Below are 15541 nucleotides of genomic sequence, written 5' to 3'. Positions count from 1 at the left end.
TGTAGCACCTTTGAGACTAACTGAAAGAAAGAACTTGACGGCATGAGCTTTTGTGGAATTAAGTCTATTTCTTCACATACATTTAGACATAAACCTATGAAAGCTCATGCCAACTTCTTTGTTTCAGTTAGTCTCAAAGGTGCTACAAGACCTATTTACAAACTGATTTTACAGATTAACAACACTCTCTCAACCTCATGGGATGGCAAAGGCAAACCTCCTCTGAACAAATCTTGCCAAGAAAACCCATGATAACTTCACCTTAGGATCACCATAAATTGAAAAAGACTTGAAGGCACACAACAAGAACAACAACAACATAAATATTTTAATAAAATAAAATAAACAAACAGAGAGCAGGAATGTCTCTTACCTTCAGCTTCATATTCCTCGCTATCCTGAGATCTCCAGCGCTAAGACAGAAAACAGAAAAAGAACCTGATCAGACTTTTTTGGGATAAGGTGGAGTAGAACTGACCAAGAGTCCAGTCTCATCTTAAAGGCTAACAGATTTATTGTGGCAGAAGTGATGGTCAATGCAAAATATAATATTTTGTCTCCTTTGTACTTGGGGTGGGTGTGGTAATGGCAGTGTGTTTGTATGTGGAGATTATCACTCTTATGAATTTAAAGATGTAGGGATTACACACACTTCTGCCTCCAAAATCTAATAGGCTTTAAGATGTTACAAGATTCCTCTGCTGTTGTCATCACTGTTCAAGTGTTTAAAACAATTCCACAATTGGGAAATGTTCACACACCATCCAGCTTCTGATCTCTTCTGTCCTCATGAGGCTAAAAGGGGGGAAATTATCATTTGAGCCAATCTATTCCGACTACTGCAACCATCTTTAAACACTTCTGTTTCAAGACAACTTTCAAAGCAACATCTGTGACTCCCATTCATAAAATAAAACAACTTTCTTCTCACACACAGAGATGCACCCCTGCTGCTCCTGATCTCCCCCTGACAAAAGATCCACTTGGAATACAAAGAGCCCCTGAGGAATTTGGAAAAACAACAACAAATGGATGGCCAGGAGGACAAAATTAATGTGACGTGGGAGCCAGATGGGGTGGGTGGATGGAGATGGGTTTGTTTTGTTCTGAAAACCCTACCGCTTAAGCAGACGGAACGGGTTTGATCCTTGTGGGGAAAGAGGCAGCCACAAACACAGCGTAAGACATAAGGTGGAGGGGTGTGTGTGTGTGGGGACAACCAGTGAAAAGTCACATCTCCAGGAATCCCAGTCTTCTTTCTTTTTTTGTTGGTAAATCACCACAATTCTTCTGTAACAGCATTTAGAGTTCGGGTGGGCAACTGCAGCAGGTTCTGGGACCAATGTTATGGACCACAAACAAATAATCATAGACCCTTAGATGGTCTAAATACACGAAAGGCTGCCAGTTAGATCCCATCTGACCTTGGAAACTTAGCAGGGTCAGTCCTGGCTAATACTTGGATGAGAGACCACTATAGGAAGAAAATTAATTCATTTGAAATATGGTGCTGGAGTAGAGTGCTGAGAATAACATGGACGGCCAAAAAGACAAATAAATGGATCCTAGAACAGATCAAGTCTGAAATCTCTTTGGAAGCCAAGATGACTAAACTGAAGCTATCATACTTTGGCTGCATCATGAGAAGGCATGAATCATTGGAAAAGACCATGATGCTGGGGCAGGTGGAGGGAAATAGAAAGAGAGGAAGGCTGCATGCCAGATGGATAGACTTGATCATGGAGACCAAGGAACTGAGCCAACAGGACTTGAACAGAGCAGTGGAGGATAGGGGAACTTGGAGACATCTCATTCACAGGGTCGCCATGAGTTGGGGTTGACTAAAAAGCAGCTAACAACAACAACAACAAATACCAGGTGCTGTAGGCTATATTTCAGAGGCACAACTTGCAAAACCATCTCTGAGTCTTTCTTGGCTAAGAAAACCCTATGCAATTCATGAGGTCACTATAAGTTGACAGGTGACTCGAAGGCACAAACATACGGACACTGGAGTTCTGTGGATACTGTATTTCAGAGGAAGGAACTGACAAAACCACCTCTGAGTATTTCTTGCCTAAGAAAATGCTATAAAATAGATGGGAACAGGTGACTTGAAGTCATAAACACACACATACTGGAGGAGAGTTCTGCGGATAGCATATTTTAGATGAAGGAATGGGCAAAACCACCTCTGAATATTACTTACCTAAGAAAACCCTGTGAAAGTCATAGGGTCATAATAAGTTGACAAGAGACTTGAAAGTACAGAGAAACAGACTCAGAGTAGCAAGGAACCGCAAGGGCCATCAAGTTCAACCCCCAGTAATGCAGGGATACACAGGTAAAGCATTTCTGAAAGATGCCCATACAATTTCTATTTAAAGACATCCAAAGTAAGAGTGTCTACTCTTCCAAGGCAGTCTATTCCACAGTCTGACAGATCTTACAGTCAAGAAGTTTTTTCCAAACATTTAGGTGGAATCTGTCTTGCTCCATCTCAATCGTGACTTGATGTTGCCTACTCCTGATTTACATACAACCTACACTTTGTTAGGAGGGCTGCCAGATCTTAGGGCCTAGCTCTTCTCAGGAGGTGGAGTGGAGTTTCAGGGCAAGAGCACTGCCTTGAAAAGTATGTAAATTTTTCATACATTCCTCATTCTTGTAGACCAAGTCTTTTTATTTCAATGGCATATATTGTACGCCTATGGGTAACGCTGAATACATGCTATTCATGGCATCGTACAGGGACTGCCATGTAATATTATTTGTAATGTCACTACAGCCCACCCCACTGAGACATCGTGCTCCTCATTTCTAGGTCTGAGGTTTGGGCGCTGAAATCTCAGAGCCTGGGACAATCTTGATCCAGAATCCTAATTGTTAGTGATGTATGCAGGCATAAGTCCAAGGCACACCTGAATACGTGTTTTTATGATTCTTGCAGAATTTGGCATTCTCTTCCTACCTGTGCAATGACTAGCAATGGCCATTCACTTTTTAGCCGTGGCAGCCTGCCTCCTGACATTCAGTGGCTTGAGGAGAGCAGAGATTGGAGAAGTACCTGGATATGTCCTTGTAACCAGATGCAGAATGTTTACAGAATGAGACATCTGGAGGTTGCTGGCAGATCTCAGCAGATTAGGTCATCAATCTGTGTCTGGCCATGGAGACTCCTGGCTCCTTCTTTGATTTCCATCACTTTACTGACATAATGCTATTGTATGCCTTCAAGTCATTACTGACTTATGGCAAACTTAAGGCTATCGCTGGGTTTTCTTGCCAAGATTTGTTGCAAAGGGGGGGGGGGTGCCTTTACCTTCCTCTGCAGCTCAGAGAATGTAACTTGGTCACCTAATGGGTTTCCATGGCTCAGCAGGGTTTTGAATCCTAGTCTCCAGAGTGCTAACCCAACACTCAAACCATGCTGATCACACTGACCACAATGCTGACTCTCAGCCGACTAGCTTGTTGTTGTTGTGTGCCATCAAGTTGTTTCCGACTTATGGTTATCTTAAGGCAACCCTACCATGGGGCTTTCTTGGAAATATTTGTTCAGAGAGGGTTTGACATTGCCTTCCCGTGAGGCTGAGAGAGTGTGACTTGCTCAAAATGGGTTATCATGACTGAGTGAGGTTTTGAATCCTGGTCTCCAGAGTCCAACACTCAAACCATTACATCACACTGACTCTCAGCTTACTGACCAGATAGTCATCTTTAAATACCTGAAGGGTTGTCATGTAGATGGAATGAGCTTATTTTCAGCCCTGAATCACTGGATCCAAATGAAAAGAAAGAAGAATCAGACTCAACATTGGAAAGAACATCCTGAGAGAAAATAGCTGTTCAGCATCGGAAAAGCTGCCCCCCCCAAAGGTGGTGGGCTCTCCTTCACCGGAGAGCTTTAAACAGAAGTTGGATGGCCACCTCTGAAGGGTGCTTTAGCTGTGGAATCCTGTATGGCAAAGGATTGGACTAAATGACCCCAGATGCCCCTTCCAACTCTATAAGTTCATGACAGAAGCAAGCAAGAGGAGAGAAAATGCAACAGCAAGACAAGGGCATGCTGAGCAATGACTTGCAAATGAGAACAGATGACAGTCCAAGGACACAACAGCTGGCTCGGCTCCTTTGGCTAAACATCTGTGGTGGAACTTGCAATTCTGTAAGATCAAGGGAGGAGCAGGAGCTCAGCTCTTGCCTCCACCTTCCAATCAGCCTTTGAATGGTTGGTTTATTTTTAAAATAGCATGAAAGCAGTTCTTGCACATTACTGAAATGAGACAACACTGCCATCCCTTTGAGGGTCCTCCTCCTTCAGCAGTCTATGCAAGAATCCATTCCTCTTTTATACACACATACACACAGCTGCCTCAAAACAAAAATAAGCTCCTGTCTTTCCACTAAAGGGACAAAAATGGGGCATTTTAACCTTCTGTAATTTAAAGCAGGCACTATAAAGAAATGGTTGCATTCATGCGGTGGGTGGGTTTGAAGGCAGAATTGCTGAACGCCCAAGAAAGGCATCAACGTCATAACAGAGAAGTTTTAATGCCTCTCATTCAGATTACAGCTAAAACACCATTAATCTACCAGGGTAGCCATGGGAACAGGACTACGTAATCTTTCCTTCAAAATCCACTGCCTTCAGGCTTCTGTTTCACTATCAGGGAGAAGAAGAAGGATAGTAGCATCACACTGGGACCCCCCATCTCACCAAAGGGCACACCTGCCCTTGGCAGAAGCTTTGTGACAGATGAGAAAAAGCCAGTGGCATGAAGCAGACCCGATAGATGGCTTCTCAAAGGGAAAAGATAAGCACAGACTGTCCGAAAGTAGAGATGCAAGGTTTAGGTCTATTTTTGTCCAAGCCAGTTCCACACATGTTCATGCAAAGGTCTGTTCAATCCTGTTTCCATATCCATCAGTGAGTGTCTTTTCTTTCAAAAAGAATGCACAATAATTCATATTTCCTTTTAAATGTGGTCTTTCCCCAAAATATGCATTTTTCTCTATGTAATTCAACATAAAAGCATGCAGATTTGTATTCCTCTAAAGCAGGGATAGCCAAAGAATGACCCGTGGCCCTCATGTGTCCCCAAGGGCCATTTCGAGATTCTCAGAGACCCTTGGGGTTTAAAACTTTTTTGCTTGCCCTTTTTGTCCCAAGTGGGTCATTTTAGGCCCAAGGAGGCATTAAAACAAACAAACAGAAAGTGAAGCAGAGGTGACTTCTAACTTGCTTCCCGTGATAGAAAAGGCCCCTCCTAGGGTTAAAATGGTCATAATATGTGGTGAAAATGCACCCATACCATACTAGAAGATGTTTGGTGGTACTTTGGGGTATAAAGCATTTTTGATTTTTTCGGGAGGGGTACAGCTGGGGGGGGTCTCACTTTCCAAGATCTCCTCTAACCGTCAACAGTTTCCCACTCCTGTTCCAAAATGTCTTTCTATACATGCTGAATCGCCCTTATCCCAAATATTTGAGATCAGAAGCGTTTGGGATTTCAGATTTTTTTTTTGGGGGGGGGGAGTTCAGAGGGCCTGTATTTCCATATACATACACATTCAGAAAACTTGGAGATGGGACCCAAATCTAAACATGAAATTCATTTATGTTTCACACCTTATGCACACAGCCTGGAGGTAATTTTATACATGATATTTTTACTAATTTTGTGCATGAAACAAAAGTTTTTGTACACTGAACCATCAGAAAGCAAAGGTGTCACTATCTCAGCCACCCATGAAAAAAGTTTTGGTTTGTGGAATATTCTGATTCTAGAAATACGGATAAAGGAGACTCAACCTATGTGCATTTCAGTAAAATTGTTGAGCCAAGGATTCTTATTAAAAATTTTAAAGAACTGCGAACACTGAAGGATAACTCCTCAGCTCACTTTTTAACAGATAGCAGCTCAATAAACTGGACATCCCATTGTAAAATAAAATGCAGCCCCTTCCCTTGCTCATTCATCTGCCTCTAGCCAAAACAAAGGTGGAAAAGAAAGACAAGTGTATCAGGCCGAACATGATCTCTCAATTTCCTGCATGGCAGGGGGTTGGACTAGATGGCCCTTGCGGTCTCTTCCAACTCTATTATTCTATGATCCTATGAATTCTCTTAGACAGTACACAACTGTTACACTTTTAACCCACTTTGATTGCCAGGGCCATGGAATGCTGGGATTCATGGTTTGGTTAAGCACTGGAACAGAATCTTAAATACCTCACAAAACTACAAATCCCAAAATTCCAGGGGATGAAGCCATGTCAGTTAAAAGGGTAACATAACGCTATCAATGAACACTGTGAAAGGGATACGGAAGCATATCTTTTAGCTGATCTAGTTTAATAGGAATGGATGTAGTTATTCCTTTGCTGTCCCACCTTTCTATATACTTTTAAAATGTCCCATTTCTCCCCTTCATCCTCAGCTTAGTTCAGCTACTGCACATCAAGTTCTAAATTTAACATCATATTTGAAGGGATGTCATATTGAGGCTGGAGCAAGCTTGTTTTCTGCTTCTCCAGAGACTAGGACACAGAGCAGTGGATTCAAGCTATAGGAAAAGAGATTCCACCTAAACCTTAGGAAGAACTTCCAGATCTGCTTGGCAGTGGAAGACACTGCCTCAAGGAGTGATGGAGTCTCCTTCTTTGGAAATTTTCAAACAGAGGCTGGATGGCCATCAGTCGGGGGGTGCTTTGATTGTAAGTTCCTGCATGGATGAATGGGGTTGGACTGGATGGCCCTTGCGGGTTTCTTCCGACTCTAGGATTCTGCAAACCTATAAATGCAAATTAGTGTGTACAGGACTTTATTAACATAGCAGAAGGGAGAAGAGAGGAGGCGAAATAACCTTGCCTTAGTAAGCTCTGGCAAAAGCAAATTGCTGCTTAAAACAGTGGATTTTTTGTGTGTTTTTCCTGATGAATAGATTTTGCCTTCTGGTTACCTGAATGCACTCTGACATTGTTTAGGCACTGTGTCCCTGTTTTCAGCTATGAAATGTCAGATTGTATGTGGATAAATAGGTTGACTCCTGCAATGATTGTAGAACCTTTTGGCCTGGCCTGAGATATCAATTTTGCTAGGGCTAATACCTGGCTTGCCACATCCTGGGTTGAACCCAGACACCACTGTACTCCTCTTGGGTCTTGGCACAGAACAAAACTCTACATTGATCACTAAGAAGGGCACTGCCATGAGCTTGCTGTGGACTCCCAATTTCTCTCTTTGGAACAAGTTGTGGAAACTAGACCTGCCATATCCAGAACAACAGAGAAGTCTCCCTAAAACCCACAGCTTCTGAAATCAGAGCTCTGAGCAGACAAACTGGGTCCTGTTTTGATTGACTTGTGTTTGCAGAAGAATTAAAACACGATGTCATTCAGTCTGTTCTACTTTAGTAAAAGGTATTAAAGAATTAGGGAGAATTGGTTTTCTGTTTTTCCTTAGATGACCTTCAGTGAAGGAGGGGGAAAAAAAAAGCCTGAGATGCAGAAGAAGAGAATGTAGCAGATTATATATGCTATGTGTTCCCTTTAGCTCAGTTAGATTTGTGTGTCCTTAAATGTTTTTCTAATTATGATACAAGAAGGATAATATTAAAATTACAAGAAAAAGAGGAAGAACATCTTTACTGTAAGAGCTGTTCAACATCTACTTGTTGTTTGTTGTTGTTAGCTGCCTTTGGGTGACCCTGTAAATGAGACGTCTCCAAGCCTCCATGTCCTCTACCTCTCTGCTCCGGTCCAGCAGGCTCAGGCCCATGGTCTCCCTGACTGAATCCATCCATCTGACATGCAGTCTTCCTCTCTTCCTACTGCCCTCTACCTTCCTTAGCATCATTGTCTTTGCTACTTGCACCTCCTCATGATGTGGCCAAACAGCCTTAATTTAGCCATCTTGGCTTCCAGGGAGAGTTCTGGTTTGATTTGCTCTGGGACCCATTTGCTTGATTTCTTGGATGCCCATGGTACCCCTTGGCACTCTTCTCCAGCACCACTTCTCAATTGAATTAGTTTTCTTCCTATCTGCTTTCTTCACTGTTCAGCTCTCAGATGGTAACAGGGAATATAAATGGCTTGAATGATTCTAGCTTTAGAGTTCAGCTAGATATTTCTGCTCTTTAGGATTTTGTCTAGTTCTTTCATAGCTGCCCTTCCCATTCCTAATCTTCTTCTGATTTCTTAACTGCAGTCTCTATTTTGATCAATGTTTGATCCAAGGTATGGGAAATCTTTCACTATTTTGTTTTGCTCAGTATCTAGGTTGAATTTCTGTCAATCCACTGTTGTCATTATAGTCAACCCTCCGTTTTTGCAGGGGATCCGTCCTGGACCCCCCCCCTTGAAAACGGAGACTCGCATAAGCTTGAATGGGGCATGCCCCTAAGCATGTGGGGGTGTGCTTCATTGGGGTTAACAGAGATCGCCTGCCCCCCATGTATAAGCAAGTATACGGATCTCAAGTCCATGAGAAGGAGGGACGACTGTATTTTTGTTTTAAGTTTAGCATTAGGCCTGCCTTTGCACTTTCTTCTTTGACATTCACAGACCAGGTCTGTGATGTTCTCTGCTACTATGTACTACATACATACTAAGGGAGCCCTGATGTCACAGTGGTTAAACACCAGTACTGCAAATTTCAAAGAAACGTAGGACAAGTATCCTGCAAATCCCAACCACTGGGCGCTCTGAGCAGCTGTCAACCCCACATTGACAGGCCACTGTTACAAAGAGAACCGACAGCAAAGCTCTTGTGATGATGTTGACTGGAAATTCAGCTCCTTTGCAAGCATTTCCATTTGGCGTTCTTGGATTAAGACCTCCCTGCCATCTCCTCCCTCTGCATTGTTTCTGGACATTTCCTCACTGGGCTCAGCTGGCTGAGCCCCTCTGAGTCCACATACACACCCACAAACACACACACATGCACACAATTCCTCATTACCATTCCCGATGCTCAACAAGAGTCTCATTATACAGAGAAGGCAAATGAGGTTAGAGGTCAAGCCAACCTGAAATGGTTGCCCCAGAAGGCAAGCTAGAAGATTGCCAAGACAATAGAGGGAACTCCATGAGTTATGTGAACCATAAACGTCTCCCCACTGCCCTCCTGGTCATGCCAGGTATTCGTAGACAGAAGAGCCATTGTTTGGCAGCTGGATGGGGGGGGGGGGGTCACACACATTATCCTGGGGGCTGGGCTGGGCTGGGCTGGGGGAGTTTCCTCACTCTTCCTGGATTCCAGGAATACATTATATGCTTTTTAATAGACACGCAGTCTTTGCTGGCCTGAAGAACAGATGGCTAGAAGTTGCACAATGACCAAACTCAAAACCCGTGCAAGCATCTGCGATCGAGATTCTCGCCCGCATGCCATTTCCTCCTAACTTAGCAATTTCTACCACCCGGCCATCTGCTACCATTAAGCCAGATCTTTATTCTCTCCCAGGATATATTGTTAATTAAAATTATCAGAGGCACACAACTTGCTGGCTTTGTTTTGTGATATGCACATGCACCCTTAATGTTTCGGATTTAGTGATACATGAGGCCTATGATAAACTTAGAATCATCCATCCATCCACCCCTCTATTTATATCCCATCTTTCTCACAAAATGAGACTCAAGGAGAATCACAGAGATGGAAGGGATCCCAAGAGTCATGTAGTCCAGCCCCAATGCCAGTGCAGAAACCAGTAGCTAAAAGCATCCCTGAGAGGTGGGCATTCAACATCTAGCAAGAGAGAAAACATTACCTATCACTTCAATGTTACACAACTCTTACCATCAGGAAACCCTTCCCAAAGTATAGTTGGAATCTCCTTCCTTGTCAATTAAATCAATCACTTCAGGTCCTAATCTCTGAAAAAGCAGAAAACAAGCTTGCACCATATTCTATATGGATAGCTTTTTAGATCTCTGAAGATGACTATCATATCTGAGTTATGGAGACCCTATGGTGAACCTATCATGGGGTTTTCCTGGCAAGTTCTTTCAGAGGGAGTTTGCCACTGTCTTCTCATGAGGCTGAGAGAGTGTGAATCGCCCAATGTCACCCAGTGGGTTTACATGTCTGAGCCAGGATTCAAATCCTGGTCTTCAGAGTCCTAATCCAATGCTCAAACCACTACACCATGCTGGCTCTCCTCATATCTGCAGACTGTGAATGGGTATCTCTTGTAATGTCACCACGTATCCTTTATTGTAAGGGATGTCTCTTCTTTGAGGACTAGAAAGCTTGTCCCTTTTAGGTCTGGCAGGTGTCTCTTGTTATAATCAATGTTCCATATCTGAACATTAGAAAGCTTTTCTTTTTATATAGACAGAACAAGATGCCCCCCCCCCCCAATAATAAAAAAAATCCCATATATTGTGGTGTGGGACGTTCATAAACACAGAAAGATGTGCATCTTGCAACTTATGAATCTGGACAATATATTAATTTCTATTACAGAGAAATATATGACTAAGTTAAGTGAAATCCAATACTTTCATTTGGTATTTCAGCAGAACATAAGCTTGTTAATAACTGCTTCTCAGTTGTCAACTGTCATGGATTCTGTTTATTGGTATCTTGAAGGCTTGGGTACACTAATATCATGTGAATGAGTTTTCAGATATATCAGGTATCTCTTCTATATTGTACCTTAAGGAGGCAAGAATCTTACTGATTCCGTAAGTCACTTTTACACACCAATTTCTCTGTAGTTTAACTGTTGTGCTTCCACAAAGTCAACAAATCTTTCTCAACATGTGCTGGCTTCCTTCCTTGCACTAGCTAAGCCATTATTTAAGGCTGGCTTTTAAGCCAACTCTGGTACCTCCAAAGCAAAAGCAGTTCTTCTGTGGTCTGCCAGACGGACGACAAGCCCAGGAAATACAAGAGCTGTATATCACGTCCTTGGAGGAAATGGTGGAGACGCTGTTGGCTGTTGGCACTGTGTTTGGCTTGTGGGTTACAATTAGACGTTCTAGACTTGGTATAAAGGAATGCTAACTTTCCTCTACCTTTCCAAGCATTAATGTCTTTACAAGTGAGTCATGCCTTCTCATGATGTGGCCAAAGTACAACAATCTCAATGTATTTATTATTCTTGGCCCTCCGGATGCAGGCTGCTCCCTCCTTTTGACCTTGTGGGTATTGGGGGATTCTCAAAGTCCAGGGGTTGTAGAGGCAAAGGGACTATGAAAGCTTATGATAAACAAATTGGTTTCTCTTAAAGGTTAGTCACACCTCTTCTCTTTTCTTCCTTCCTCACCTCTTTTTACAAATGTGTCAGTCTCCCTGAAAATGTCTACTTCAAGTGCAACATGAATACCTGCTTCACAGGCCATAATATAAGCTTGCACCTTAGGAAAGGAAAAGCACATGATGGGAGAACAAGGCTGCATCCACACTGCAGAAATAATCCAGTTTGACACCGCTTTAACTCCCATGGCTCGATGCTATAGAATCTAGGGAACTGTAGTTTTGTGAGATGTTTAGCTTTCTCTGCCAGAGAGTTCTGTTGCAAAAACAAACTAAACTTCCTAGAAGTCCATAGCACTGAGCCATGGCAGTTAAAGTGGTGTCAAACTGGATTATTTCTGCAGTGTGGATGTAGCCCATCTTAAGAGGGAGAGGCAACTGATTTGAGTTAGCAGAGGCCTAGCTAGATTTCACCAGGAGAATTAGAGGCATAGCTTGGTTCCAAAGTTAAAGCCAAGGGGGAGATCCAAAAACTGTTGAAATACTGAGAAGACCTGGAAATTCCACTTTATGGACTTTATCACATGAAAACCGGGGATTTAAACAGCTAATTATCCCGTACAAAACACAATAACGCATTTAACATTTTCAGACACATAGCTATCAAAGAGGCTATAATGAGGCAAGAAATAGCAACAAATCATTTTGGGGATTTCCTCATGAATGATTTGTTGCTGTTTATTGCCGCTTTATTGCCTCTTTAGTAGCAACATTGCGTGAAGATTTTAAATACGACATCATGTTTTGCACTGGGTAATCGGCTGTTTAAACTCCGATTTTGCCCTGTTTCCCCCGTGTGATAAAGTGCTATGACTCTCAATCCCCAAACTGTATTAAAATGTAAATACTAGGGAAAACTGCATAGAATAAAAACCACAGTGAATATTGGGGAACTGACAAGTATAAAAATGCATACGAAAGTGGAAAGTATGTATGAAAATAAATAAGAATTTTCATGCATTCCCCCATCCATGCAAAAATCACGAAATAATGCTGAAATGTTGAAACAGAACAGATTTACAACTGAATACATGCAAAATGAACATGGGCCAAATATAGAATGATTCATATACACACACATACATACAACATTTCCCCAGGGCAAAGATCTTGAAATCTGGAACACCTACGCCTCTTTCTTTTGCAACAACAAAAAGTTTCTGCAGACTACTTGGTGGCATCAGCGAACATCCGAACACACCAAACATTTCCACTTATTTGTCCACAGCAGGGAGGGAAACCATGCAGCTTTCCAGATGTTATTGTACTGCAACTCCCAGAATTCTTCACACTGGCTATGTTGTCCAGGGCTGATGGGCACTGCAGTCCATAACAAAGGCCTAAATCCTGTCGCTAGCTCTGACTACAGTAGACCCATTGAATCAGTGGGATTCACCTATGTATTGGCTCATCATTCAACATTTGATTGAATGGGTTGCCTCTGGTTGGGATTGATCCACAGGATGTCAACCAACATCTGGAAGGCTGCATGACTCCCATTCCTGGCTAAAGGAAAACAAAAATTTCAAAAAGGTTTGGGTGCGATTCTGAGAGGTTTGGCACATTTTTGTCGAAATTTCACTTTTCCACCAAAGCAGAATAAAGTGGCACTGTTACTTCCCTTGACAGACATTATACAACTATTGATGCAGCCTAGCATCGCATTGGCCTTTTTAGCTGCTGCATCACACTGTTGACTCATGTTCAACTTGTGGTCTACTAGGACTCCTAGATCCCTTAAAAATTTGGGGAATGATGCAGCGTGATCCGAATCAATTTGGTAGCATGCTCACACTATTGAAGATGTGGATCATTGTAGCTCTTTTAAAAAGACGTGGGGGAAAACCCAGCATCAAATATACTGGGTTAAGTGGGCTTTCTGCCAGCCCTCCTCCCCTGCAAACTGCATTAAGTGCAATCGGGGTATATGTGAACACCACAAAAATAACCCAGTTTGACTGGGTTATTTTTGTAGTTGAATGGGGCCTCAGAGGAAGGCAAAAGAAAACCTTCTCTGAACAAATCTTGCCAAGAAAATCCAGTGATAGATTTACCTTGGGCTGACCGTAAGTTGGAAATAACTTGAATGCACACAATAACAAAGAACAAGTTTTTGAATAAAACCTCTGTGTTTTGCACAAAAAATACTGGAGTGTTTTTTTGTTTGCAAAATATGTATTTTTGCATTAAGCTTTCACATTTTCCATGAAAGCACAATAAAAATGTAAAAGAAAACCCTTGCTCTGAAGCAGGAGCAAAATAATAATAATCACAATTAGCACCTGACCCCCCCCCCCCCCAATGTTAGAGAACACTGAAAAGAAAATGCACAAACATTTCACACATTTCTAGTAAACAGATGATGAGAGGGAAAGAGCATCTCCTCTCCACAAGGAACATCTGCCTTGGAACTGAGGAGGTCACATTTCCCCCTCAGCTCAGGGGGGGAAACCAGAGATTATATCTCTCTTTTTCTTGTCAAGATAATTTCCCTAAAAGGGCTTTCTTTCTTTCTCCTTCCAAAGGTGCAAAATGAAACATAAAGAGGCAGCTGTGGGGGAAACCTTCACCCCATGTGCTGATGAGATATCATTAGGCAGCTGATGAAATTTCCTAGGATGTGCAGAAGCACATGGGGGGAAAAAAGAGAGAATCACTCAGCACCCGACTGTTTGAGGTGCTGAAAACCGTGGCTGCCAACTAACTCAATTAATTGACTGTCCCTGTTAATTGACTAACCTCTTCCACCCATTTTTACAACTAATAGAGGGGAATCATGATAATTTTATTTATTTTTAAATCACAGCCCATTTGTTCCTGCCATCCCTCTGGGAAGCTTCTTGCCATTAATGCCCAGGTCAGCGCAGTGCATGGGGCCTGCAGGGGAGATGGATTAGTCCCTCCATCTCTCCCTGCCCTGGGGAGGCAAATCCATTATCCAGGGCGCAGCTGCAAGAACCTCCACTCACTCACCCAGTTTCATCAGGGCTCCCTCTGAGACCCTGCTGGGTTGTAAAGGCTGCTTATACGAGGTCAACTAGGAGCGTCAGGGACAGTGGCGTGTCACGGTCACAGGGACTTGGGTGGGAGGGGGGGGTCACCTGGCCTCAACGTATGTTTCCAGTGCAATTTCATTATCTAATATTCTGTCAGGATTTAGCATTCAAGAGTTGGAAGAGACTCCCAAGGGCCACCCAATCCAACCCCTCTTCTGCCATACAGGAATACATAAGATCCCTAGAGTTCGAAGAGACCACAAGGACCATCCAGTCCAACCCCCTTCTGCCATGCAGGAATACATTGGATCCTAGAGTTGAGGAGCCTTGGTGGCGCAGTGCTTCAATGCCTGTACTGCAGCCACTCTCTCACAAACCATAAAGTCACAAGTTCAATACCGGCGAAAGGGCTCAAGCTTGACTCAGGCTTGTATCCTTCCGAGGAGGTAGCTAAAATGAGTACCCAGATTGTTGGGGACAATTAGCTTATACTTTGTAAACTGCTTAGAGAGTGCTTAAGTGCACTGATAAGCAGTATAGCAATGTACTTGCTTATTGCTATTGCTGGAGTTGGAAGAAACTCCAAAGGCCACCCAGTCCAACTCCCTTCTGCCATGCAGGACGACACACTTAAAACAACCCTGACAGATGGCTATCCAGCCTCTGTTTGGAAGCTTTTTAACAGGGAAGATATTATTGATGCAGAACCTGGGGAGATTTCCCTCTTTTTTGCACTATAACTCCCAGAATCCTGCTCCCCCCCTCCAGTCTTCACCACCTCAGCAGCCAGCCTAGGGCTTTTCACACAACACAATTGCTGTGCTGTGATCCTACTTTAACTGGCATAGTTACATCCCACAGCATCCTGGGATTTGTAGTCTGCTGTTGCTGATGTGTGCTTCCACGTCAATTCCCACTTATGACAATCCTAAGGTGAATGTATCATGGAATTTTCTTGGCAAGTTTATTCAGAGGGGGTTTGCCATTGCCATTCTCTGAGGTGGAGAGAGTGGGACTTGCCCAAGATCACCCAGTGGGTTTACATGGCTAAGCCGGGATTTGACTCCTGATCTCCAGAGTCCTAGTCCAACACTCAAACCATTACAGCACACTGGCTCTCCCCATATCATATGATTTTCTTGGCAAGTTTCTTCAGAGGGGGTTTGCCATTGCCATTCTCTAAGGCTGAGAGAGTGTGATGACCATGTTCAACCAAAGGGTTTACATGGCTGAGTTGGGATTCAAATCCTAGTCTCCAGGATCATAGTCTAACGCT

At 43.0% G+C, this 15541-nt stretch overlaps 1 protein-coding gene across 6 annotated transcripts in view; it reads right to left on the bottom strand.

Annotated features, from left to right (window-relative positions):
• Positions 1-15541, bottom strand: part of NIN (ninein) — a 159136-nt gene that overhangs the window by 64456 nt on the left and 79139 nt on the right. For all 6 annotated transcript variants that reach the window (XM_089522912.1, XM_089522913.1, XM_089522914.1 and 3 more), the window contains exon 6: positions 374-413. In XM_089522912.1, coding sequence (XP_089379038.1) covers positions 374-413 — 40 coding nt within the window. The remainder of the gene's footprint in view (positions 1-373; positions 414-15541) is intronic.

This window comes from Sceloporus occidentalis, unplaced genomic scaffold (genome assembly GCF_023333645.1).
Source record: "Sceloporus occidentalis isolate IW3139 unplaced genomic scaffold, rSceOcc1.0.p SCAF_4, whole genome shotgun sequence".
NCBI lineage: Eukaryota > Metazoa > Chordata > Lepidosauria > Squamata > Phrynosomatidae > Sceloporus > Sceloporus occidentalis.
The sequence above is the reverse complement of the archived record's forward strand: the minus strand, read 5'-3'. Positions and strand labels throughout refer to the sequence as shown.